The sequence below is a fragment of the Aythya ferina genome (genome assembly GCF_964211825.1).
Source record: "Aythya ferina genome assembly, chromosome: 15".
Classification (NCBI taxonomy): Eukaryota; Metazoa; Chordata; class Aves; order Anseriformes; family Anatidae; genus Aythya; species Aythya ferina.
In genome coordinates, this window is record NC_140314.1 from 17,413,883 (window position 1) to 17,441,773 (window position 27,891).

Genomic DNA, 27,891 nt, shown 5'->3' on the forward strand with positions numbered 1-27,891 from the left:
TCTATTTCAAGCTCAGTTTATTACAAACAATGTAAAAAATTAGCATCACAACAGGTGGTATTTCAAGCACCAAGCTAATTTTGTATGCGTACTGTACGTTGTATTCAAATGCACCCCAGCCGAGTCTGCGAGGAATAGTTACTACACAAGTTCCCCCATGCTGAGGGTGTTGGTTTAATATTATTCACTGTGCTTTTAGTTCGTAAAGTGAAAGGGAAATAACATCCAGGCTTGTCACTTGCATGGGTCTCACTGAACTTTGGTTCAACACTTTTTACATACACAGTATATTGCCAACATATTTAAGTCATTCTTACAACTATTTAAGTCATTCTTAAAGCTCTTCTAATTAGATACGTGAGCCAAGAGAGGAGAATAAAAATACTCTTGAGAGGAGGGAGAGGTAAGGCATGGAGAACAAAAGGGAGGAGAAACTTCACTTTAGCTATTTTGAATGACTGACTGAAAGATGCTTCATTTAAAAACAAACAAAAACTGAATTAACACAAAATTGAAGCTGGAAGTATGATCTGCAGAGAAGCCAAAATGAAACAAATAGGAATTCCAGTGACGATAAAGCCCAAAGGCTCATATGTGTCAGAACTGATCTCAGCCCGTGGATGGCTTCCATTACCTGTGGTCTGCAGGAAAGGGAATCTTGAGCACCACACACATCAGAGCTGAGGTGTTGATCATGCTGAAGTCAACAGCCTGAAAACATGTCCCAGCACCATGTAGCTCCAAAACACTCATCTAATTTTGCAAGTAAGTTGGCAGTTTTTGTTATTTTAATAATGTGATGAGTCCAAAGAGTTGACGCCAATAAAGAAAACTGCAAACAAGCAGCCGGTGATACAGATACCAACCTTCTAAATTTTAGCTATAGGTGCTCAAGCTTTTGCTAATAGGCAAATCATTGTTTGTTTTTACAAAACCTCAATCCTGAGAGGCTACATGCAGAAAACAGCTTTGTGTAAAGTTCTCTTTATTACAGGCAACATTAGTTCATACAATAATACACAATACTGACATACAAGTGTAATCTTTCAAAATCATCATTTAAACAGCAAATACCAAGAAACAGAATTTTAACTACTTCATTTTCAAAAATTAATATGTTTTTCCTCTCAAGATCCTTTTTCAGTAAATGATATCGAAACATACAAATAGAGAAAAAAATACCCATTCAACATATATTGTAGTTAAATGGTTATTTTGTTTAAAATCTTTAATAAGAAAATCCTTTTTAGCAACCTACATATAGATAAGTAGCAAACTTTGTTTTAAACAAATCCTCTCCATTAACAGATCTGAAGAATTTTCATTCATCATTTTCTTCTTAACCTATAACACTTAGTTTTGTAATACCTTGATGCCTTAAAGTTTTTCAACTGAAGGACTGATACTAGGGGGGCTTCCTAGACATTATAACCTCTCTTCCCCCCTTCTATTCCCTATCTTTCTGTCCAACAGGAGGTGAGTAAGCACATAATACTTCAGATTTTTTTTTAATCACCACTCTGTTTCATGGGAGCATAGACAGGTCCACTCAATCCCCCTAAATCTACTATATTTTTGCTGTTCAGGAGGAATATATGCCAATAAAAGCAGAAAACCTGCAGCTTTTCTGTCACATGCTTTTGATTACTATCAAATTCTCTGGTTTATGCTTCCAGCTGGTAACATGTATATGTCATCTCAGTATTAGTTTAAATCTTTAAACAAAAAACTATATTTTCCAAAGTCATTATCACTGGGAGCAATCAAGTGGTCTTTTCTTGCTTTGCTGAGCTTCATTCTTAAAACTTGTCTTCTTTCCTCCCATTCATGGAGTTCAGCATTTCCATGGGCAAATTTACAGTTGTTTCCTTCAGTGCAAGTACCAGCCATGTATCTGTTAAGACACATTTCAAATAGCGCTTTTATCACGTTATCATGACAACTATTTTATCTAGGTATTTTTCCCAGTCATGTTTCTCAGATACACTAAAACCTTAAGGTTACAAACCTAACTAGAAGAGTATTCTACCTTTTAAGCAAGACAGTAGCTGTAAAGTATTTGCAGAGAAGAGCTGACCCTTTTCTTTCTGCTCTTCATGCTCCTACTTTACCAAGTCATTTAATGATTGACACATCTTTAATTTGGTAAAGTCAAATTATCAGTTAAATTAATATCTTAACATTTAATCCACCAAGATAAACTACTTTTGTTCAAAAACTATTTATGTTAAAAAATATTTTCCCTTTGCTAAGTAAGTTTGGTTTTGAAGTACTCAGCATGACTTAAAAACTCATTTTATTCTAGTATTTTTCCATTAAGTGGTAAGTGTACCAGTTTACATTCACTTTATACTGCACAGCTGAGGTCCATTAGCATATATAGCATCAAATACATTCCAGATGTTACTAAAAGTTTAGTAAAGGGGGCATGTAAACTTCCACGCAAAGACCACCCAGACAAAAAAAAATTGCTTTATATGCTATGCAATTTCTCTAAATCTCTAAAACACTCAAAATCTTTAACTTGATATTGAATAACAAAGGTCTCTGGACGAGCACAGTGAACTTTTAAATCCAAAATGCAGATTCCCAAGGTTTTAGCCTTCCAAGAAGATTCCAACACTGGAAAGAACTGCCAACTGGCTTACCAAAATCTACTGCAGTCAGGTAAAACAGGCTGCATTTAAGAGGAGCAAAGGGAGCATCAACATGTACAACTGAATGCAGGGGAAAAAAACAAACAACAGGTCTGTGCCAACAAAATTTCTACTTGCCTTAAAGCTCCAATAGCAGTATCCAGCTAGGTACTGTTCTTGTGTTCCATGGGTAATGAAAGGCAGATCCCTAAATAAACTTGTAATAACAACAGTATTTTTTGACAAAGTTTTGCCCAGCTGCAATTAACTTGTGACCTTTTATTAAGGCCACACAAGAAATTCATTTGGTTCCACGCTTAGGAAGCTTGTCACTCCCTGAGTTGTAACAGTGCATGCTAAAATACTGTCCATTACTTACTTTCTTGTTGAAAGATATTTACAAAGCAAGAAATACTAGAACATCTCATGTTAAAACTAGTAACTGCACTGATTATTTACACTATGAACTGTCACTCTTCAGCATTTTTGATGTCTTAAAAAAACACTTACCTATCACAAATGCTAAAATATCCAGTTGGAAAACGATACTGCCAGCAGTTTTGATCATCCTCAGTGTGGAAAACCTTTTCTTTATGCTTCTCAGAAGAAATGTGACCCTGCCATTGTTTCTCACTATTACAGTTCTTCCCACACATCCAACAGTGAAAATCCACCTGTTTTATAAGAAATTTATATGAAAAACAAAACATTGAGAATACAATAAGCACAGAACTGTTCCTAATACATTTTAAATGTTTTCTTTATGTTGGCCTATTGTTTAGCTCATCAGATACTCCTACTTAAACAATCATCTTTAGTTTATGAACTTCACTGTTTTTATAGGATTCAGAATACTGCTCTACAGTCTTAAAGTTTTCATTTAGTGTAGCCAGTATCATCTAAAGAAGCACCAAGAAAGTAGGAACAACAGTGTGTTACTGACCGGAGGGAAGCGAACAGGCACTTGAATTTAGAATTACGTCTATATTTACTTACTGTAACTTCAGCATAGTCAGTCGGCATGTGAATTTGCTTCCCATTTTCTTTATTTGCCTGAGCAGCTGTATCATCTCCTTTTTCTGGTTTTTGACTTTTTAGCCATATGTCATACAACTGCTCCAAGTCTTGAACTAATGAGAGCAGAAGCTAAAATAAGTAATTAGCAATTAAGGCAGGAGTTTGAGAATACTAGATAAATAACTGAGTTTGCAAGCTTACTTCAGTTCCCATCTATGGTAAGAAGAAAAAAGGAAGGACACGGTATAGACAGTTACAGAGCTTAGAGATAAGAGCCAAGAGCAATATGAATCTCTGGCTACTTACCAAGACCCATTTCTGCCTATCTAGGGGAAAGGAAGATATTACACGTTTCTGAACAGACACCCAGAGTAAAGATAACAACTATGCCACCAGATAACAACTATGTCACGGTATATTAATATCTGTATTTCTAAATGCTAATACAAAGTATGCTACAACTTTGATTGGATTTAGTTTGCTTACTTTCAGACAATACCAGTATCATTTATGTCATGTATTACTTATCGTTTTTGATTAATCCTGCCCTGCAACTCTCTAATGGGATAACAAATCAACAACTGAACATGCACAGTCATTCCCAGTAAACACCCAAGGGCAAGAAGGAGGGCCAAGGGGACAACAGGGAATGCTTCCACAAATAGCGTGCCACCATATGCTAGCCACAGAATCCTTGTGTGTTCACACAGTAATATGGAGCGTAAGTACTAAACAACATTACTAATACACAGATCAATATGCTGCTTCTAACACCTTAAAAAATAAGATACAAACTACTTTACTGCTAAAATACACTGTGGGCCATGAATAGGTAATATCATTCATTTTATTTATTTTTGAATATCCAGCCTGGGTATATTCAAATTAAAAAAGAAGCTCCTGCAAGGCTTACTACAAAAGACTAAAGTGGATTAAAAACGTATTGAGGAAAAAAATGAAAAGAGTTAGAGCATGCCTTTAAATGTCTACTTTAAAAAAACAAACAAACAAAAAAAACTTACTGCTGTTCTCCTTCATATAGGTCCACATTTCTCTTTCCTCGGGACTGTGAGCAAATGAGCAGTTTCCATCATACTGACATTTCTTGCCTGAAGCAATATGATTGCACAACTGGAACATGAATTAAAAAAATACTCCTTATGAATATAAAGAGTAAATGAATGATACCAGAAAATGCTTTTTAAGTCTTGGCTAGTGTTCTCCCCCCAATTGACATTTATATCACCTGAAAAGTAAAACTGTGTTTATTCTATTAAAAAAAACAAACAACCACTATTACTGTTGTCAGAAAGAGTAAACTGTTTGAAGCAAGTTACATGACTACTTTTTGCCTCTTACCAAACTACCAGAGCATACAGATGTTTAAACCATTTCTGAAATGCTTACTGTAAATAGTTAGAATTTAGTTAAATCACTTTTTAAAGTGAGTAACTGCCACTGATGAGAACAGGCTTCAGTAGCAGAAAAGGACTGATCTCAGATGTTACGACTTAGCGCTGCAGAAACACTATTAGCACATCCCCACCAGCTCCCATGAGAATTTCTGCAAAACTGATGAAAAAAGCTCAGTTACTGGTATTCTCCAGTTACCCCCATTTTCTTAACCAACAAGGTTAGTTTTAGGTTAACATACATCAAACTGCAGAGGCACTTGTTTCTTTGCTGGAAGAGGACGAATAGTCATCCATTTCTTACGTTCATTAGACATCACTAGCACCACACGGCGATCTTTGGTCCACCTAGTTAAAAATGGACGCATGCAATGAAAAAAAAAAAAGTATTACTAAGAAAAGACAGAGTGTGTGTAGACAGAAGTAGAACCAGGAAAGCCACGAATGTTTCTTCGTAAATCTCAAATAGGCGGGGAAAGCTTTAACTGAATTTTGCTGGAAACTCTACCATAACTTATAATTAAAAAAGCAAATTGCCACTGTAGCATTTCTCATTACAAATTATTAACATACTTCAAAGAGATTTACTCTGTTGTGCTTCGATACACTTTTTGAGTTCCTTGTATGGACTCTTTCCTTAGCAGTAACAAAGTTTCCCAAGAGAGGCTTTAAACAGCTACAAAAAGGCAAAAATTTCACTGTTCTGTCTTACTTACGGGTGTCTTGCCTTTGCACTGCAGTATTTTTTGTTTCTGTCTGGCTCATTAACTTGACCATTTCTCCAGCACTGGCCACAAACAAACTTAATCTTCAAATTAAGTGATCCATATTTCATTTGGTTCCCAAGAATCTTAAGCCAAAAAAATAACAACAACAATAAAAGTATTTTGTATCTGCAAAGAAATCCACGCATAATTATGAATTACCCCTACAATAAAAGTATACAATCTATGTCCTGAAGCAGATATTACACTACATGCCTTGTAATGGTTCAGCTTTAAATTTCATATTTAGACATTTCTTAAGGAATGCCTTTTTATTTAACTTATTTCTGATTTAACTATATGTACACAGAAGTTGTGATAATATGAATATGATGTATAAACTAAATAGATAAAGGTCCTACACAAAAGACAATCAACAGCCCTATGGCAGCTGCCTTTGAAATGGCATTTAGGTTTCATGTTTCACCTATGATAGGATAAGAAAAACAAAAAAAGCAATTGCATTGAAGCAAAGAAGGCATTTTAAGCATAATTGCACCAAGAAAAGCTATACTGAAAGATCATTCGGGGAGAGTTAAAAGTGATTTCTGAAATACACTACATTATACAGACCCAGAAAAAGAATTACCAGAGTTGCTACAGAGTTAGTTTCATGGCAAAATTAAAATACCTGTGATCCATGGGTGCTAGCTTCCATGTTCTGCCAATATTTCTTTGATTCTTGAACAATAGCATCATGTGAAATGCCTGTAAAGGAAGATAAAAAGTACTTACGACTATCCTAAAATTGCAGAAATGCCCAACCTGGAGTGATACTCAAGTCACAATGTTTTATTTTTATTTTTTACATGTTTTACATACTTTTTTTTTAATATATATATACACATATACACACAAACTCGTAAGAATCTCACAGGGGCCTCCAAAATAGAAATACTGTATATATGATCACATTGAAAAGCTAACACAGAAGTGTTTTTTCTTAAATTACAGATTGCTCAAATAAGTTAAGATACATCTTTGAGTATTTATGTAAACATAATGTACTTATCCACTGAGAATCTATTTAGAAAACCTGGATTTTATTGGAGACCACCAAAAATTATTCAAATTGGCAGCTGAAAGAAACTAGATTATCCCTGTCTTCTTTAAAGAGATCTTAAACAAGTCTTGTTAATTAGGTCTTGTTTCAGAAAGGCCATTCTTACAACTATTTCAGCTAAGGCTCCCATCGCAGCTACACAGCATGCTCACATACTATAACATTTGCTATCATTCCACACAAACACAGACTACCATCTGTGTTTGGTTTGAGGGTTGGTAAAAAACTGTGCAACATTTTTGGTTTTATTTCAAGAAAAAAAAAATCACATGAAAATGAACTGTTTTTGACAATTTTTATTACTAAAACCTTTCTGATTTTGAAAAGCTAGTAGGCTTACTCAATACGTTGTATTAAATTTATACAACTGTTGATTGAATATTCTGTGTGAAAGATTTCAGCAGTTTGACAGTCAATGCACTGATCCCAAATTACTTATTTCAGGAGGAAGTGAGACAAGGAAGAAGCAGGATTCAGATTAACGTGAGCACTTTGCTGAATATACCTGTTTCCTTCTGCATTATCCAGACTTTAAGCTCTACCAGACTGTGAGCATAAAAGCATTTATCCTCTCTTAAGCAGCCATAATGCACCTCATGTCTGCACAGGTCAAGCTGACAACGAACTTGAAAAGGGCGGATTTTGGAATACTTCACCATAGTTTCTCGCAAAATGTGGACAAGGCACCTGTTTCAAGAAGAGTCAGTCTTAGACATGCCTTAAAATTACTTTTGTGTGTGGCAAAACAACATAAAATAACCATTCTTTATCACAGCTTATTCAAGTGCCTTTTTAACATTTCTTACTTGAAATCAGAAAACAAGAAGCCTTCCCAAAAGGAAGTAGCACCTAATCATCATTTCTAGGTTGGGTAAACTAGCATTACGAATTAGTGCTCTTGTAAAATCCAGAGGTTCCTCTTCTGCAAAACATTGCTGAACCCAATCCAACTGGATCATTGGTTTCCAAAAGGCAAAGCACATCATGTTTACTTTCAAGTATATAGTGTAATCAAATTACAAACACAAAGTACTTATTCTTTGGTAGAGCATCATTAAAGAGTTGATGCACCAAAGTAAAAGCCTTGCTTTTAGAGCTTAGAGTGAAGCAGAGTAAAAGCAAAGCAATTAAAACACTCTCATTTGTGATTCCATTACATAAGAAATAAAATATATTTAATATCATAAACCTATTTAACACTAATACTGCTATAAAATCTTTCTTAGCTTTCAAGTAATAATGAAAGACACTTTTGTCATACTACTTTTCATCAACTGAAATAATAGGCCTAAAAGTCTATTTCAGGTAATTAATTTCAAGTAATTAAAGTAAACCTATTCTTAACTGATTGGGTTAAAACTAATGTAAAATAAGCAAAATTGAGTAAGACTGAAGAAAGAGCAGACTTATGAAATCCTATATGAATTTAACATCACACGTATCATTATAGCAATGCAGCTCACTGGGTAGACGAGCAATAGGATTCAAGTATGAGGGTAGACACCACTACTTTTGAATGCATTGATAAAGATAGAGCTCACTTCCAATTTAGTTATGTGAAACAATCCTTGTTCAGTAAGTTTGTCTTATCAATACCATCAAAGCACCACAGTTAATCAGCAAAGAAGATAAATTAATCAACAGGTAAAAAATGAAACTCAATATTCAAAAACACCCTGAAATCTGTTTTTAATTTTAAAATTAAAGAGATGGTATTTCAGACATACTTGTTATCTTCAAAGTCATGCATCGCAGGGTGAGAGCAAGAAGATGAATTATCTTTGTTCCTTTTGCTTATTATTCTGGGTTTGTGATCAAAACATTTCTGGAATACAAAACAAGTAATTATAGAGTATATATTTTATATATTAAGAATATACCTCACCCTAAATATTTTATCATAGACTTCAACTAGTCTCTACTTTAGAGCTATTCAGATTATTACTCAATATGCATTTCAAAATATACAAGTTAGTCACAAACCAAAGCACTTCTTAACAGATAAATAGATGATCTATTATAATTTTTATTTTATTAGAAATAAGCAGCACCTCACAAAGAAACATAAATAATCCATGATGTTCTTGAAGAAGTCGGGACACAGTGAAGTTGATCTTTCCATTTCCTCCAAAAAGAGCTTCTCGACTAAAGGCTCCTTTGCGCTCCAGTGTCCATACATCTATCTCCTCTTGGCAATACGCAAATGTGCAGTGACCTGGATATCGGCATTCCTCTTCAGCAGCAACATCTAGAATAACACCACTGAATTTGACACTACTCTTATATAACTCCTATTTTAAATTTATCTGAAAATCTTTACTATCTCCATTGAAAGTGTTAAATAAAGAAGTTATACCTGTTGTAAACAGGTCACTAAACTCTAACAGATAGTAGCAGAACCTCATACAGAATGACTTGATGAAAATTTAGAGCTCCTCAAAAAGACTGATGCACTATCCTCCGCTACTCTAAGACAACAATGCTGAGAGCCCAGAATACTTCTGTTTAAATACAGATATTTGTTAATTAATATACTAGTCAACTTGCTCACACCATAAGCAGAAGTTCATAATGCACAAGTCTAACAAGAATGCTCTGCTGTTGTTTTTTTAATAGTAAGTGCCCAAAATACACTGTACAGAGCTGCAGGTGGCTGGGTGGTGTACCAAGCCTGCCTAACAGCCAGACCAGTTTCTTTGCTAACTGACAAGAAGCTGAAAAAGCTGTCCTGCATGTCCCTCCCTGTCCAGAGCATATCTTTGTGAGAATACAACTCCTCATGAGAAGGTGGGTGCACCCTGAAAGACCTGCTGCAGTCAAGACAGTGGGATCCACTTTTCTGGACTCTGCTCCTTCCTTGTGCTGGCTTGCCAAACAGTAACACATACATACACCAAAGCTTTGGGGAAATATTAGAAATCAGAGGGGCACTACTCCTGTGCCTTTTCTTAGTAATCACTGTATGCATAATTCACAGGAAAAAGGCCCAAAGTGACACAGTAAAATGAAGCAAAAGTAAGAATATCACCTCATACTTCATACTCAGAAGAGAAGTTATTCATAATTAAGGACAGAAGTACATCTCATGTTTTTCTAAATAATCTTGTTAATCGTCAAAATATGGCTCCCCTCATGGCCTTTGAAAGTATAAATAGCCCAGTGAACCTTCTTCCCCACCTCCCATGAAGAAGAACAAAAACTCATTCTATACTTCACTGTGAAAAAGCTAAAAGGCATTACTTTGAGCGTAGGCATTAACATTTTACTGTCTATAACAACACGTACCTTTACATATATAATATGGTCCTACATATTGTGTCTTTGTTGGTCTTGGACGTATTTTTTTCCATGATTTATCTTCAGAGTTTTTAATTCTGCCAATTAGAATATCCTTCTTACATTTATGTTCTAAATTGGGATGGTAAGCATAATCCAATAATTTAGGACCTGAAATGATCACAGAGAATTGCTTATATTCACATAAAGTGCAACATACTTGTACCATTTCCACACACAGACGGCACATACAACCAAAAGCAAAGTACACAAACACACTATATTGAATTCTTACTTGCACCAGAAAGTCTGAAGAACCAAAACTCATTAACAATCACATTGAGCAGAATGAAATAAATAAATACTTACAAAACGACCAGTCCTGGCAATAAAAAGCACAAGTTATTTGGGGAGGGGGTGCTGTGTTACAACCTTAGAAGTACTATGGGAGGATTTGTACAATGTACAAATTGCTACATTTTTTCAAATTCCTTAGCATGCGTTCCCAAAACACTATTTTAAAACTTTATTTTTAAAGTTTGATTTAAAACTTTTTGTTTAAAACAACAAAAAGTTGTTTACTTACAAGAAGGCAATGTAGATGAACTCCAAGAATGCGTAAATGATCCAATTTAACCTTTATTTATTTATATTAGAACAGCTACTATGTTCAGACACAAAACACTAGATAAGGAGTATACATGCCAAAAATAAAAATGCCCCTCCCAGAGCCTTGTGATTTTGGAAGCAAAGATGTGCCTACGTTTAAACTCTGCTTTTAGGATGATACCCAGGTGAAGATTGTATTACTTCTGAAAGAAAGAAATCAGGGAGTAAGTCTGAAGATTAGCAATGCTCAGTGAACTTTGCTATTTAAGAAACTACAAAAAAAAAAAAAGAGTGTGACCCATTTTCCCTGCGGAACCTGATGGCACAGCACAACTTCACTAGCAGGTAATATAAGGACGCAATACTTAAAGGCTTTGATAGAGATGCAAAGAAGAGAAGAAATAGATGTTTTTATATAAGAAGTCAAGATATAAACAAGTATTTCCACCGATATTTTATAGCTCTGGCTTTTAACAGAGCATGTTCTGTGGCTTTTCAAATATGACTTGGATTTGACATGGATTTTTCTTGTAAAAATAATTTTAACCAAATAAAGGAGTTCCTAAAACTGCAATATTCATTCCCCAAATGTCTCAATACAAGTCTTTATAAGATCGATTACTATGCTGTACTTCATTATTGACACCTGTAACTTGAAACAAAATGGTGCTTTTTTGTGTTTTTCTTAAGATTAGTCTTAATAAAAGCTATTGCTTCTAGAATACAGCTCTGTTTAACAGCAACAGCTCAGACCTAGATTAGTTATATTAAAGCCCAGTACAGGTTAAGATCTTTTGAGTCTATACAGTGAAGTTAATTATTACTAAGGTTTGGAAGCCTCATGATTATGATTTAGAATTAGTTTGGAGAAAAAAAATAAATAAATAAATAAATAAATAAATAAAACAATAAAACAGATGGGACGTGAAGGTTACCAGGTACTTTGAACTGCAGTTCAATTCCCCATGGCCAATCAGAGAGGGTATTGCAAGTTTTTTTTTTAGTCTTGAGCAAAGGTGTCATTCTTCACAGTACCCTGGGCATTGGGAGGAAAGTGAATACAGAATGTGAATGACCTTACACAGTAAACCTACAGGTTGGGGAAGGCATGTGATGATTTGTGGTGGTTTTAGGAATCAAGAACCTATTAGGACAAGAAATAAAGAAAAGAAGAAAGACAATAGAGTTCTTGAAACATTCTACCAGTTCCTTAATAATAAGATCATACTACAACCGCAAAAACAAGTTGGAATTGAACACTATTGGGAAGCCAAGAGTATTTTATGTACACTAATATTTTAAATGTATGCTTTAGACTACTTTAAAATCAACCCAATTGAGTCCCAAGGCCCCTTACCTTTTTTGACAAAACATAACTGGCAGGCCTGTCTTAGCTCGTGTGTGCCTTCTAATGGGTTTCTTCCGGCAAGTACTGAAGATACAGGTATATTAGCAGTTGCACTGCTAAAAACATTTGAAAACTCATTTCTAGCTTGACCTGCAATTCCCACGTAATTTTCAGACCCAAACAAACTACTAGGGCCATTTATCTGTTGGAAAAAAGTGTATTTTACTTGATCCATCTCATTTCATTTCTCTACATTTAAAATTTAAATTATTATTCAAAGAATAAGAAAGATTGCACAAAAAAAAAAAATCAAGTACAAACTCAACTACATATCTAGGAAATGGGACAGATTTCACAAAAGCCATACACACAGCAAACCAAGCATATAACAAGACCCAAGCAAGTACAGGGTGAACAGCAGCAGTTGCCAGGCTGTTGCTCCATCTTGGCCCATGAGGATGCAATCCTTCATGCCACCCTTCCACACACTGTCAGTGGCCAGCAGGGCCAGTATCTGCAGGAAATACATGGCATGACTATGACACAGAGACCAAATGGATTCTTAGACACAAGGCAGCCTCTGCTCTGTTCCTGTACTAAGACAGTTCTCCAGGACTCCTAACATTTGGCACCCACACCATACAGAGATTTTCTCTCTCTTTGGTTGGTTATTTTACACTTCAACTGTATTTTAAAATTATTTTTTTTCCTGTGTTCAATTACTGCTGCTTTGAGCTACTGTAAAACTATTAGCATACGGTTCTGGTATGGAAAAAAGTGCCATTATTTTCTTAATTTTCATAGTAGAATTTTCTTTTAAGGTCTATGTTAAGCCTGTGAGGCATTAAGATTTGAACTGATGTAAAAAAAAAAAAAAGAAAAATACTTACAAACAATGGGGAATTATTGCTGTTAAGAGTTGGTGTTCCATCTCTAGAAGCTGAACTTGAGAGATCTAAAGGAATAAAAGGAAGTTTCAGTTCCTCAAAGCATCCTATCCCAAAAATTATGTATTATTCCTGCAAAGTATAAGCAAAGGTGCTTTTTTTTTTTTTTTTTTTTTGACAAACAGAGAAGTTTATTGTTTTCTATGGGGTTTTGTTTAGTTAGTTGGTTGGTTTTTTTTTATTTTTTTATTTTTCCCAATTATGCAAAAGCCCCATTGTAAGCAACTCAGCTGACAAATTACTGGGCAATCATGTTCAATATAACCATCTAAGTAACACTAGCGGTAGTTTTGCAGACATGCTGAAGGAATATAAAGATACCCGTGCAGTACAAAAACAGTAGATAGATAAGCAATACCAGATTAGCAAAAATAAGGAGATGAAAGAGGGTTTAGAGAATTTTAAATTTTGCTTTGTACATTTGGCCTCGTTTTAAAGAGAGCATGCTCTGTAATACTGGTGATTAGAGACAAAACTTATTTCTTTTCTATTCCAGTTCACTATTTATTTCTTGCTATTTCACATGACTTTACTATGTAATTACAGTACCTGGAGTCTGAATCCAAATCTGAAATATTGCTATATTTTCAGAGAACACAATTATACTAGACTTCTAGGATTCCTGTTTATCGTGAAATCATCAGAAATGGTTTAAGCTGTGAGTACATCTTTGTTAAAATAAATACCTAAGTAAATAAAGCCTGAAGTTAGCATGGTTCCTTCTTTATACTTTTTCACCTGAAACCACTAACTTCCACAACAAATTAAAAAAAGAAATGCACAGAGGGAGCTTAGAGCATACTTATGCAGACCCCAAGTAAACTGCAGCTTTATTTATAAAATCTTGTGTATAACCAATACTGATCATCAGTACTCTTAAATATGAGCACAGACCAAATTTTATGGAAGTACTAAATATTACTGAATAGTGGTGAAAATTTCTTTGTTAAAAAGGGAAGCCAGTTGGCTCATTCACAACTCTAACTCATCATAAGGTCAAATATTAAGACTCATTTCTTACCTCTTTTTGGGTCACTGATTGAAAAGGTGCTTAATGGTGAACAAAAATTTTCCAGTGAAGAAGCCAAAGGCTGTGAAAAGATTTCTGAAAGAGAAGGCGAAGGAACAAATCCTGTGCTAACTGGCAACGTCCCCAGCAATGAGGCAGAGAAAGGAACACTGGGAGCTACACTTCCTGCAGGAATAGGTCCCCTGGCACCTGTAGTTTGCTGAATAAAAAGGAATTTAAAAAAGTGTTCACGCACAGGAGGAAAAAAACAAACTCTCAAGAACACAATCTGTAACAGTTTTTCTTTTAGTGAAGTTTCTACTAAGTTTTGGTAAACCTACAGCAAAACAACAATAAGAGGTACCCTTCGGTACTGTGCAGAACTGCAGGACACTTACAGAAGTGCAGAAATTACATATCAGTGCCCTAATCAAGAAATTCTCTATGAACTAAGCACTTTAATGGTTCAGTTAGCTGAATTTAATAATGGATTTGATTTTTTTTTGTGAACTAAAAATCAGAATTGAATTACCAAATTATGTTAGAAGCATAAGACAATAGTGAAAAGGAAGAAGAGTCCAACCCACATGATTTCTTCTAAATAAAAAGAGAACATAATTCAAATTTCAGTACAGTAAGGAGTTAAGAGTTAGCTTTGAAACAAATCTTCAAGTTGAATCAAATGATATTGTGCTCTGTATAAGCCAATTCACCTTCTTCACCCAAGGAAAACCATACAACATTGGTAAGCACATGACCAAGTTTGGGAGTTTCTTTCCCTGCCTCCCCAGGAAGCTCCCTCCTTGTCTACAGGTTGACTAAGCTGGTCTGCACAATTCAGGTAATGTCTGGTCCCAAGTTCTTAGCCTACATGCCACTCAGGCTCTATACTACATGAGACCACAGTCTGTCTTGAAGGATTGTATTTCCTCTTGGCTTTCACTATGGCAAACTTCTTAGTTTTTCTTAACAATCACGATCTATATTACTATTAACACACAAAACAAACCACATAACTTTAAATAAAAAAATGCTTGGACTTATTTTAAGAAATCACACAAGACAAGTTCACTTCTGTAATCAACCTTATTTACAGCTGCATCCATAGCTGAATGAGAAATTTAAATCAAAACTAATTAAAGAATTGAACATGCCAGAGCCTCATTTAATACTGTGATCCTAAGGGCTCCAAATGACTGTCAGAGCCAGAACCCAGAGTCAGTAAACTTGCTAATAAGTTTAGCCATCTCTGGTCATCAGTCAGAGCTTTCATTCTGACTGACAGCTGAGGAACTCTGTATGCTTCTTATTTTGTTCTAACACTCTAGAATGACAGTGTAATGAAAAACAACTCTTCAAATGCCTAAATTTCTGTAATACTTTTAAGAAATATAAAAGGTCAGCCTCATGATGATCTAGCTATTTCTGGTCATGCAGGACACAAGACTGGGCAAAGCTCCGATTACACAGATTCTAGTGGATGCACTAGCAGACCACAGCATAAGCACCACTGTCCTGCAAAGCTATCAGCATATGCTTAATTTGACTTTCTAAAGGGCCAGGGTGGGCGCTTCAACAACCTCCAGTTCACTGAGGACTCATTTGCAACAAATACACATCTGCCAGACTTCAAATGCCTGCCTCACTTTCCACACTAATAGAATTAGTATCCCTCCCCACAGTGGTAGTACTGGTAGAAATATTTCTCAAAGTAGCAACCCTCCACCTGCAACCTCACTTAAGTTTTCCAACACATAAAACCAATGTGATTGTCCTCGGAGCCCTGTAGGGTCCTGATGTTATCTTTACAGACACATCTGCAAGCATGCACATCCGAGAGACTCAAGTTGACTGTACACAAATACAGCTCGATGTAACCGGGAAAGTTTATTCACATTTCATTACCTGCCCACTTTGAAAAACAAAACAAACAAACACTAAAAAGAAAGAAAAAAACAACACACAAGATGTCACTCAAAAGAACAGTCTTTTGAAAAGAAAGCAACGAAAAGTCTTACCATTACACTTTCATCTGGATCAGGCACAGAATCAAGTAATTCGTCAAGTTCTTCCCCAATAATTATATCTCCATCTCCACAATCTAAACATGCTTCTGGCATAGAGAATGAAACATTTCCTCCATTTGCCAACACTGCAGAAGGCAAAGAAACCTTTTCCACTTGAAGAGACATAACAGAAGATAAGGATGACAGGGGTACTGATGCCACTTTAGACAATTCAGAAACAAAGACTGATGAAGAAGCAGCAGAAACCATTTCTTGCTTCTGGTCAGATAAATCTGAAACAGATAACACAGGAATGAGTTCAACTTTTAGTCAGAAATGTAAAAATATTTCCCATAACGTTTATCATGCTGACATGGGGTGGTGGGGGTAGAGAAACGTGAAGAATGTTTAAGCAAATAAATGTATTCTGTTTCCTCTAACTTCCAGTTGACATGTACCTCTATCTCAGTGCTTATATACTTCTCAAACTAAAAGACAGCAAAAGTTACAGACTTGATACTTTACTAAATCTTTGGCATATTCTCACTTTCCTACTTTTCCAAGTTAGAGAGATCTGCAAGACAATCGCATTAATGGCAATTAGTCATATCAAGATGGGGAATGCCACTGGAGATTGGATCAGCCACTCCAATATGTAGTTTTATAGAGAATCAGATCAGACTTTTTGTCACAGATCTTTCAAATGACAAGTTACATTTTCTTATGAAGAAGTTTCTTAACAAATACAAGTAGGTACACATGATAAATCTAGTTTCCTAGCATTAATACTGGAACACAAGACTCACCTAACTCAATATCTTCTACAGAAGAAGAACTCTGCAAGTGAGAAAAAAAAATACCTCTCAGCACTTTGCACAAGAGCCTTTAAAATTGTTCAAACCTGTTTCACAGACTAAGAAGGTAAGCCCTCACATTTAGGCTTAGGAATTTAAAGACCAAACATTTTTTCAGATAAAGTATCCATTTGCAGACTGAAATACAACCACTGTAGCACTAAAAATCTGTAAGCAACCAACAACAGTGAGACTGATACTTGGTAGAATAAAAGAGTCCAAATTGCAACTTAAATGTGCTGTTCCTCTATTTCCTCATTCTACTCACAATCCTCTGTTTACAACTAAGTTGTCTATATTCACCTGAAAAGAAGTCTGTAAGGAAGATGAAGAACTCTTCTTCATTAGTGCTACTCAGATACATTAGAAATATGAAGATATATTTAAGTTCAAATGCAAGGTCAAGTTTTGGCAAGTTAAAGGTCTAGCACCCTTCACTTGAATTACTCTCAGTAATATAAAATAAATAAACAAACAAACCACATTAACTATGCCATTGTCTCAAGGCATTGAATATATTCCCTACATTGGATCTAAAGCTCTAGCTAACATTTATTCTACAGAGATAACTTGAACAATCTCATGCCCTAATTTGCAATAAGCATATAGCAAAATCAAACACAAAGACTGATGGAACCCTGAAATCCAAAATAACAGCACATAAATAAATAACAGCAAAATAAAATGTGAATTGCCCAATTTTTACTTAATCATTGTGAAATTATGAAAGTCATTCCCCATAGTTTAAAGTCAACGTTCACTTGAAATGTGAGAACTTACCTGATTTAATATATCACTAGAAACTGAATTTGAAGAGGGTGGCTGCAATGGAAAGATATCTTCATTAGGTACAAAACTGAGATCAAGAGAGAGAAAGCAATGAATTTTTTAAAACAGTAGAAATTTGTAAGAGTTACAATGAAGTCTTACCTTTGCTCTTACATATGCTTTCCTTATTTTTAACCCTAATTTTTGAGCTAGCTCTTGAGTCAGTTTAATCACACTTTCATCCTAAAGGAAATAAATAAAAATTCGTAATGTATATCTATTAACAATTGGTCAAAGACATCTGTTTGCATCTCAAATAATCTATATTCTGCAAGATCTCTATATGCCAGATGCCTTTTAATGCATACTTGTTCTTTCACAAGCACATAGGACTACAAGCTGCACTGAAAAAATATAGAAGCTATCCTTAAGCAAAATTATTCTAATGTCTAGAAGTAAAAAAGAAAGAAAAAACACCAGAAAATAGAAGAGAAAGCACCTGTCTATTTGAATCAAAAATAACAAAGATTTTCCAAAACCAGAGATGGTGAGAAGTGTGTGTGTTTTCTCTCACTATTTTTGATGTACAGAGAAGAAAAAAATTAACTCGATAATCTGTCCTAAGTCTGTTTTGAGCACAGCATGTAAGTTTCGATCAGCATTTTAGATCAAATCAGGAATGCAGTTCTGAAGTGAATCTCTTAATCATCCTCACTCACTGCATTTTAGCTTGCATTATGAATGGTCTCAGAGAGCCAAATTAGATTCATTTAAGATGAAACTAAATGGAAAGAAGTGCTGCAGAAGCATACCTGATGCACTCCAACTCTTAAAAAAAAAAAAGAAAAACACAAAAAGCATGGAAATCAGATCCTCAGTATCATCATTCCAGTCTACAGATCCTCTCCTGTTATGCCACACACTGCTTGCTAATACAGACATAGCCTAAACTTAGAGGGATTTAGATGGAGGACAATGCACAGGTAAGACCTACATTACTAAATTCATGAAAAGCTAAAAAACAGCTATCACAGGAATAAATGCTACACTTTATGGGTTCTTTTTAATGTTTAGAGTATAATAACTAGAGAATTTTAAACAATAGTTAAATGGTTCTAGTGTTTACTGCAAAAGTTTATAGCAGTTCATACATATGGAGAAGTTAGTATTTCCTTTGCTGAAAGTTAATGTAACAAACTGAATTTGAGGCTTGTAGTATCTGCTGTCAGCCTTAACATCCACAATTTAAAAAAAAAGAAGAGGAATAAATACATATTATTGCGTTTAAAACAAAACTGTACTGGTCTTGATGTAAGTACAGGTTTTCTGTACTAATTTATTTAAAATATCAGAAAAAGTATAATTTGCCTACCTGCGGCACAGCAAGAGAACATTTTGCTACAGCATCATAAGCCTTCTTATACCTTCCCAGTTCGTTCAAAGCTTTTGCTTTCCGATACAGAGCTCTGAAATTGTTTTCATTCAACCTTAATGCTATCTCACAGTCTTCTAGAACCTTTTCATGAAGTCCCTACGAGGGATAAAAGGAAAAAAAGGAACTAATCAGATCAGTTTTTATTGTTAGAATATAGCATGTAAACTGTATTAAATTAAGCTATTGAAACACTGTAAAACATTCATATAAGCTGCAGTGGGTGAATGTTTGGTGAATTCTCTTAAGCCACCAACCAACATAACCCTGCTTCTTTTTAGCTATCTTTCACATAAAATCTATTTAGTGTTACATAGACAATTTAGCTGTTTCACATCTTATTCCACAGAGGAAGTGGCAGACTCAAATGCAATCCGCCATATAAATGGACAAAAATACTCTTCCACCAACTTTCAAGTCCAGTATGACTCTTTTTGGTTAAATTCTAATATTAGTAGCTAAAATATCTAGGTTATTATACTTGTAAAAAGATGAGATTAAAGAGTATGCCAAAATGATTATTTGAAACACTCCAATTCTCAAACCAAGAGCTTTTCACTATTAAGCTCTCCATACCTTCATTTCTGTTCTCAAGAAATCACACAGTTTAAGTAGAAGCTTACCATATTTGAAAAACATGCTATCCTGTTTACATGTAACTTCTCTAAAATATCATCAGAAACATGTATTTCTTCAGAATTTGCATAATCTGCTATGTTTATAGCTTCTGTATAGTGACTCAGTGATCCTCTCCAATCGCCTTCTCGATATACATCGTTCCCTTCATTAAAAAGATTTCTAACAAGTTCTCGTATAAATAACTGTAACAAAGAAGAGAAACACACAAAATAAATACTGTTTGTGAATCTTCCATATTTCCAAATATATATTTAAATAGAAAATTTATATTTGTAAATTAATAGAACCAAAATCAAGTTAAAACTTTGTCTATTTTTCTTCGCATTTTTTTCAGTCTCTAATACTCAACACAACAATACACAGAAACAAAAGAGGCTGAGCTACTTATAAAAGAATTATTTTGTACATGTAACTTCTAAGACATATCTACGTGTTCCCTACATTCTTCTAGCAAACAGCAGCCCCAGCAACTGGCAAACAAGTATTACACAAAGGCTGCTTTTGTAAAACAAATGATTTTTTCATTCTAAAATGTGAACAATTACTTTTTAAGCAATGTGTTCTCAAAGCCAGTGAAACAACCTTTTCTTTGATAAAAATGCTAGAAAGATGAATGTGAAAGCGTAAGTCCAAAAATTATGCAAAATAGCAACACATATAAGAATAACATGTGTCATGAAGACATATATGCCTGAAGTCCTTTTACCTCACTGTGCTACCCTAAAGTTTACCCAGAAGAGCACATTACTTTATCCAATGAATGCCTCAAATTCATCCCTAACGCTAGCAGGGCTAGTAGGGAAAGAGTTAATCTGAGCTGCTCTGTGAGCAACTTCCAGATATCCAAATATCTGAATACTTCTATCACAGGTAGTCCTACATATAAGTAGTCCTCCGGCTCCCATATTCAGACACTGTAAATTAACATTCATACTCTATTACTTAAATGATGATTGAAAACAACAATAAATATAATAAGATAACCCCATGTCAAAAAACACTTCTAGAAATGCAAAAGTAGTTTCATTACCTCATATTGTTCTTGTGTCCCTGGATAGGGCAAAGTAGATCTAGAAAAAGAAATTACAAAATTTACTTATGGTACACATTGCTGAAAAGATTATGAAAAGCAGTCTCACTTGCTGCAACAGGCTAAAACACCAAATGTTTTCTACTGCCTGCACTGAACAAGGCAGGAGAGCTGCAGAGTAGATTTGATTAAATGGCTACGTTTTAGAATTACTGAGTCATTTTAATTTGAAGTTACATGGCAGCCCTAATTCTGCTATTCAAAACGTATCAAGATTTTGAATGCTGGATTTAACGTTTCAGTGTTGTTTGTTTAAAAACAATTCCCTTCTTCCTCTTTTACAACATGCAAAAACATTTCATATACATGAGAACTGCAAATCTTTCTGTAAGCATTATAAAGTTACAAATTATCTGTTAAAAGAACATATCAGTTTTAATTAAGTCATACCAATAAGACTTAAGGAATTTTAAAAGTTCTTTTGTATGACACACTACAGAGATTTTCTCCAGCACCAAGCCTGTATTTACTTACAAACTTTTGGAAAGGAAAAACAGGAATGCCATCTCTTCCCATACAGGTTATCTGGGAACCACTTTCTAGATATTTTTTTTTCCCCATGTCTTATATGAGCAGTGAACTAATGTGAAATTTCACAGTCAGTTCAAGCTAGTCAGGATCTCCTAGAGGAGAACTTGGCACTGACCCAAGTGAAAATTAACTACTGCTAAGCTTTTTTATTAAGTTAAACTTTAGCTCAAGAGAGCAGAAACATTGAGGCAGCAGTGAGCAAACTCAGCCCTGTCAGTAGCAACCTAGTCTTAGGTGCAAACGTCCATACAGGTAAGGTGGATTTTATCCACCCATGAAAAACGTCAGTGCTGATTTTTCCTCAAAGGCTGAAAGGGAACACCCTCCCACCTCCAGTCTGCTCTGCTTAGGAACAAAGCGGGGTGCTGTCTGCTCTTGAAGTCTGCTCTCCATTTCCACGTTGATGCTAGCAAATATTCTGAGGAGAAATGCAGGTTCACTATCTTCCTCCCCTGGTACTGTTTAAAAGGACTTCTCCATCCATCTTGTATGTAAGGGTGTATAAGCATGTATAAGAATAAAAACACAGAACCATACTCTATAAACTGAAGTCCTTTCTTAATGTCCTGTTGTCTAGTGCTTCTCTCTTCCGACACATTGGACATGTTATCCTGAACATCCACTTTTTGGATATGCAACTCCTCAAAAAGGAAAGAAGAGAAATGGCTGTTAGCATGCAGCAGTTGGCATGTGGGTCCCAAGGACCCAATCTCACAGCAACAGCAAGTTGATCGCGCACTGGCAGCACCGTGCCTGCAGAGAACACCAAGTATGCAGAGCCCCAAAAGCAACACTCTCTCTGCCAGCACCTGCTTCTCCTGAAAACCCCTCTCCAACTTCTATTTAGCACTGCTTTTCTGCTTATTTACTCAAGATGACACAGTCATGCTAGTGAAACCAAACCAAACCGCACGTACAGCTCGCATGCACTGCTGCTGAACCAAGCTGATGGGGAATGTTTCCTCCTTGTGCCCCTTAATAGCTTTACACTTCCTTTATTTGTTGAAGTGGAAATAAACTCAAGAGCCCAGTATATTTATTAATAAAACCCAAGCTGGTCAGAAAACTACTATAACATCTAATTCGAGTCTCTCATCGCCAGCCAAGCACCAAGGTGTACTCAGAAACAACACAAATGGGCACCAGCGGCCAACAGCTGCCAGTCTACTGAAAGCTGCACCAGCAGCACAGAGCTCTGGCTTCATCTCAAAAGCCAAACTGGGTCAATTCCACATTGTCAACTTCACATTTCAATCCCAGTCAACTAGTCTGAGTCACTGATTTTTTCCCCCCACGTCTTTCATTCAATGCATTTATAACTATTCAAGTTAAACAGGCTAAAATGGTTGGTATAACCTCAACATAAGGCTACTTGGAGTATCGTTTCATGGTTGCGTACAGTTGTCCCTAATCACAATGTAAAAATACAATGTATTTATTTTAAACAAAAAGATCATCAGGGCCAGGTTTTATTCTGGAAATCTAGAATTCTGAAAAAAAAAATAGCTTGAAAAAAAGCTAATTTGCTTCACAAAAACATGTGATGTAGGAATTTATATTAAACAATACTAAACTATAAATACTAAGCTACATGCAGCACGCTTCTGTTAGTCTTGAAACTAAGCTAAAACCACCAAAAAAATGCATTTTGCATTGGGTTGCCATGTCACATGTTGTGTTACCAACTCATATCAATGATGAAGGAATGAAAAAGTAAAACAGCAAAACAACCCTCAGCTAACTCAATAAATTCCCAACCGAGACCAGCAATCTGCCAGTAAGACACCTTACTTTGCCTGACTGATCTGGAATAATAACGTTTACAAGCATTTCTCAAGGATTTTAAACAAACATATGAGAGCTCTCAAGAGTCTGTCCCATGACAACACATACCTAAAACCACCATTAAAAAAAAAAAAAAAAAAAAAAAAGAGGGATTTTCTTAAGGTCACTGAGCAAATTAACGGAAGCACTGCAAGGGCTCCATTTCACCCAGCTTCCCACTGCGTCCTCTACCACCAGCAAGCTAAAATTCATAAATAAAAAGTCAGTCTCTGCAGATAACTAGCAGCTACAACAGTTCATGGACATGAATTGTTCAGATATTGCTTGTTTTGACATACAAATAACACTCAGTAATCTATTCCCAAGAAAGGAAATAACCATCAACGCTTTTTGTAGCTGTTTTTCACATTATTTCATGCATCCTTTTTTCTTTATCAGGTTATTAATACATACCACTTCTGCCATATATACAAAGGATGTTTATTATGAGAGAAATGTTTTACTGGCTAACAATAGCATATCTATGAAGAAATCTAAATATAAATGCCAAAAGGAAATTTATTGGCCATTTGAATACGTTATTTACTAACTCATGGTTTGGCACTGAGAATTCAAACAAGGCTAACAAGACTCAGAAACCCTCACGCTAACCAAACAAGCAGCAGTATCAGCATACACTTATCCACAAAAATAAGGAAGCTAAATAAAGCATTTTTTCTCCCTGAATTAACAACTGATAAGGTTGTTAATAAGGTTGTGTTACTTTGTCAACACAAGTCTCTTGTATATGTTAAGATCCGGGCAAGCATAAAATTAGCTTTGCTCTACTAATTCTAAGCAACCTCAACACTCCACCAACTTGCAAAGTGGTGAAGTCCAGCATAGTAACAACTGCATTTATTTACCACCTGTAGCAAAAAATATTAAAAAATAACTCACATATTGATGCTGGAATTTCTCCGTAACAATAAAGTTAATGGAACTGTTACAGATTTGCATCACAGCTAAAAGAATGCCAGCAAGTGACGAACATATGCAAGTGGCATAATTTATTATTCAAAGGAGTTTTCTGTTTCTTCCTCCTAACTCATCTGTATCCATAAGACATTCAGGTAAAAATTATCGTTCTGTAGTATACTTGGGCAGTCACTTTATCCCAATATTTGATTTTGCAGCGGATTTAAAATTCTCACATAATGCCTCCAACAGCATCTCTCCCATCCAAATTATTCTTAGATCCTCTTGTGCAACCAGAAACACATCAGCCTCGGTTATACACAGCAAATAATGGTGCCTTGACTTTCAGTCATCCATTCACTTTCAAAATACAGAAAAATCACCTGTTTAGTAACAGCTCTTCTCCTTCATCTGAAGGGACAGAATTTAAAACAAATATGCATATGTATATATATATATATATTTTTGAAAGTTAAAATGCTGCCCTGTTTCTTGTAACTACTATTAGAAAAGCACAGCCCATACGGTGGCTTTATGCTGTGTACAAGTCATTGACAGAGACAAGCTACAGGAGAGAAGTAGTGTGGGATGTTAAAAAACAAACAAACAACACTCTAATGTACCAGTAATTAAGATTATAGGCAGAACTGAGTGTTGCACGGAATGTTGTATTTCTTCAACTGCTGCTAGTGACCAATCCAAGCTCCATTTACTAAACCTAGGACAGAAAAAAAACACCTGCCTAAACCCAAAGAACAATTATCACTGTTAAATCTTTATCACAGGCTTCATCTCAATCACATTACACAGAGACAAAGTGACAGAAAATACGGCGCCAGCAGTCAATGTCACCTTTTCAGACAGATACCAGCCCAGTTACACAAACAGGAGATATGGAGGAAAACACGTTTGTGCCAGCTCTGGCAGACAGGGAAACCAACATGTCTCTATTGTACAAAGCCATTCACACCTCTTACTGGTTCTTTGCTTTCCTTCCAGCAGGACAATTTTCTTGTTTTCTAAACTTTGTCACTTCTGCAGCATTCAGGTAAGTTTTAAAGGACGTTCTCAACATATAGGATGTGCCTGGGCTAATTCTTTAGGCACTGAGGATTTGAATATAATCAATGCTACAATCAGCGCTAGATCATCTTGTACTGTAAAATTTATCTTTGAAAGCAAATTAATCAACTCACAGAGAATTCAGTGTTTCTACAGAAGGAAGGCAGGCGCTGGGCATTGTGAAGGGGAAGGTCACAGTACCCAGCCTTTGCTAAATCTCAAGTCACCAGTTAAGTAATCACCAGCAGTTAAGGCCCAACACAGTGCTTTACAAAGATCCTAACATCAAGAGATTGAACAGAAACAGTAAAGCCCGTGAGTGGACATTATGAAGAACAGAATGATCGCACTGGAGACAAACCCAAGGGATGGCCAGCCAACCTGCTGTGCCCAGGAGTTCCCCCAGTTGGGAGCTCGGTTCCAAAGGGCAGTGAGCTGGACAGGATGGAGCCTCCCTCCTACCGCATCCAGCTGTGTGGACAACTCATTGACAGGCAAACAGGGCACAGAGCATTCCCTCTGTTCTTAACGCCCAACATTACTTGGGGACCAGAACTACTACGCAGGGTGTCAGTGGCCAAATGATTGTTACAGTTCCTTCCTCTGTGTGCATGTATGTGAGCATTGCTTTTTTAATAGATGTGGGGTTTTTTGTTTGTTTGTTTTTAAGATAATGGAAGCATATCCTCTTGCCATGCACCACTGAGTTCACTATTAATGCAAGTACTGGGTTACAAGAATGTTAACTTAGATGTTTCCACAGTACAAAGCACATTGAAAATTTCATTGTGATTGCTGCTGGTCTGTACTGGACTCACTGTTACAGCTGAATTATAAACCTTGACAGGGTGCAGGTCTAATGAAAATCACACCGAGCCCCTTTTGTATTATAGCATCCACCTTCTCCCCCTTTATATGTCAAAGGCAGGAAAGAAGTTATAAAAAGGCAACAGACTAAAAAAATTAACTCAGCCAAAAATGAATCTATCATCTACACCTTCATATGTTAAAGCTTTATTCAGCAATCAGAAGTTGTCAAACCAGAAGTCTGGTTGTAAAATTAAAATGTGAACAGTTCACCACTGTTTACATATAGGAAAACCGTACTCCTGAAGAAGAAAGTTGTATTCTGGGCCCAAGGGTAAAGGGAATACTGCAAAGTGGACAGGGAAGACTGAAGGGCACATGAGTAACTGACTGAAATGCAGCCAAGCCAGTACAGACCCCTTCCTTCCATGATAAGTTGAAGCCTGTTTCTGTCACTACGCCCGGCACCTCTGAGCAGGGCAGCGAGCGCAGTGTGTTTGGGTGTTGGGATCTAAACAGAGCTGTAAATATACAACTCCACATCTGGGAGCACATACCATACCCTACCTGCTTCCCAGAGTCAGAGGCAAAACCACCTCAGCAACGGCCAGGCTGGACATCGGGCACCTGCCCCAAGGGGATGCACACAGCCCAAAGCAGGCTCCTCAAAGCCATCTCATCGCTCATCCTGCTGCCCGGCTGTTTAACTGGGTCATTGCAGATCACAAAGCGCAGCCCTTTCCCGAGAGCCTGAACTGCTTAGCATTCTCGGGTTGGCACCACGATGAGGAAGGGGAAGCAGAGAGCTTGACACAAAGGGCTTTTAGAAGGATCTTCCTGGGGCAGCGCGGGCACAAATGAGCTCAGCACCTCGGCCACGCACCGCTGGGGATTGCCCCGGGCAGGTCAGGGTAACGGGCAGGGGGAGGGGAGGGAGCAGCGCAGAACACGCGGGTTTTGTTAGTTCTGGGCTCCCACTCCGCAGGTACCAGAGCTGCACAGCCAGCTCCCACGTTGGAAGCACCCCTGACACGCGGCTCGGCCTCGGGCTTGGTTTCTTCCTGCAGGAGCAGACTCAGCTCCAGCTGCACGGCACCGTCTCCGTACCGCGAACAGAGCAGAGCGCGCCGCAAGCTGAACCCCGACTCACCCCACGTTACTCACACGGGCACCTCCCTGCACCCCCACACCCGGTACCCCAACGGCAACGCCCGCCCGCCGTGCCCACAGCTCGCTGCACCTTCCCGAGCCACGGGAGCTCCGGGGGCGAACAAAGGAGCCGCATAAGGCCGCCTCACCCCCCCCGGCGGCCGGGGCCGCGCGTCACGCTCCGCGCACGAATCGCGCCGAGCACCGGACCCAGCCCGGGACCGGGGCAGCCACAGCCCCTCCTCGGGCCGGGACGCGCGGGCACCAGGCCCTACCCCACCGAGCAGCCAGGCCCCGCGGCGCTGCCTCCGACCCTACAGCCTGCCCGCGCCCTGCTAACCCCGCGGGCCCAGCGTCCCCCGCTCTCCCACGGGCGCACTGGGCCCGGCACCCCCCCGCCACATTTGTTACCCGCGGACGAAGAGCCGAGCGTCGGGGCCCATCCCGTGCCGCCCCCCAGACCCTACCTGTGGCTGTGGCTGCCCGCGGCCCCCGCGGCCCCCACGGCAGCGACAACGGCGGCTCCGCCTCCCGCGGCTGCGGCTCCGCCTCCCCCGGTCTGGCCCGGCCCCACCGCGCGCGCACGCGCCCCCTGCCGCCCGGAGGCCGCCGATTGGCCGCAGCGCCCAGCACCGCCCGCTCCCCCATTGGCTCGTCGCTCTTGTTTGTGAAACTCGCCCTCCTGATTGGTGACGGCGCGGGGGGGCTTTGGCGCTGATTGACTGGGTTC

At 37.4% G+C, this 27,891-nt stretch overlaps 1 protein-coding gene across 5 annotated transcripts; it reads right to left on the reverse strand.

Annotated features, from left to right (window-relative positions):
- Positions 1–27,686, reverse strand: ZC3H7A (zinc finger CCCH-type containing 7A). Of its 5 annotated transcripts, XM_084536790.1 has the most exons (24): positions 27,573–27,616; positions 21,939–22,042; positions 20,811–20,850; positions 19,765–19,962; positions 19,082–19,240; positions 17,872–17,952; positions 17,722–17,763; positions 16,894–16,924; positions 16,100–16,380; positions 14,094–14,301; positions 13,016–13,080; positions 12,135–12,327; positions 10,178–10,339; positions 8,944–9,140; positions 8,620–8,717; positions 7,398–7,579; positions 6,461–6,537; positions 5,782–5,915; positions 5,308–5,413; positions 4,676–4,784; positions 3,633–3,766; positions 3,147–3,310; positions 2,775–2,853; positions 969–1,894 (listed from the first exon to the last, which is right to left on the reverse strand). In XM_084536790.1, the coding sequence occupies exons 2-24, from the start codon at positions 22,004–22,006 to the stop codon at positions 1,871–1,873; spliced, it is 2,832 nt and encodes a 943-aa protein (XP_084392916.1). In that variant the 5' UTR covers positions 22,007–22,042; positions 27,573–27,616; the 3' UTR covers positions 969–1,870. The 5 variants fall into 5 exon arrangements, 4 of the variants coding, with proteins under 4 accessions (XP_084392913.1, XP_084392914.1, XP_084392915.1 ...); XM_084536787.1 differs by lacking the exons at positions 2,775–2,853; positions 27,573–27,616 and adding an exon at positions 27,629–27,686 and having other exon boundaries at positions 1–1,894; XM_084536788.1 differs by lacking the exon at positions 2,775–2,853 and having other exon boundaries at positions 1–1,894; positions 27,573–27,614.
- Positions 27,687–27,891: the final 205 nt, after the last annotated feature.

Excerpts from the sequence above, each read along its gene's own strand:
- ZC3H7A (XM_084536787.1), bottom strand. The coding sequence starts at position 22,006 with ATGTCCAATGTGTCGGAAGAGAGAAGCACTAGACAACAGGACATTAAG. Across the intron at positions 7,580-8,619 it reads CATGACTTTGAAGATAACAA|GTGCCTTGTCCACATTTTGC; the intron begins GTATGTCTGAAA and ends TTCTTGAAACAG. Across the intron at positions 6,538-7,397 it reads GATAATGCAGAAGGAAACAG|GCATTTCACATGATGCTATT; the intron begins GTATATTCAGCA and ends CTTCCTTTACAG.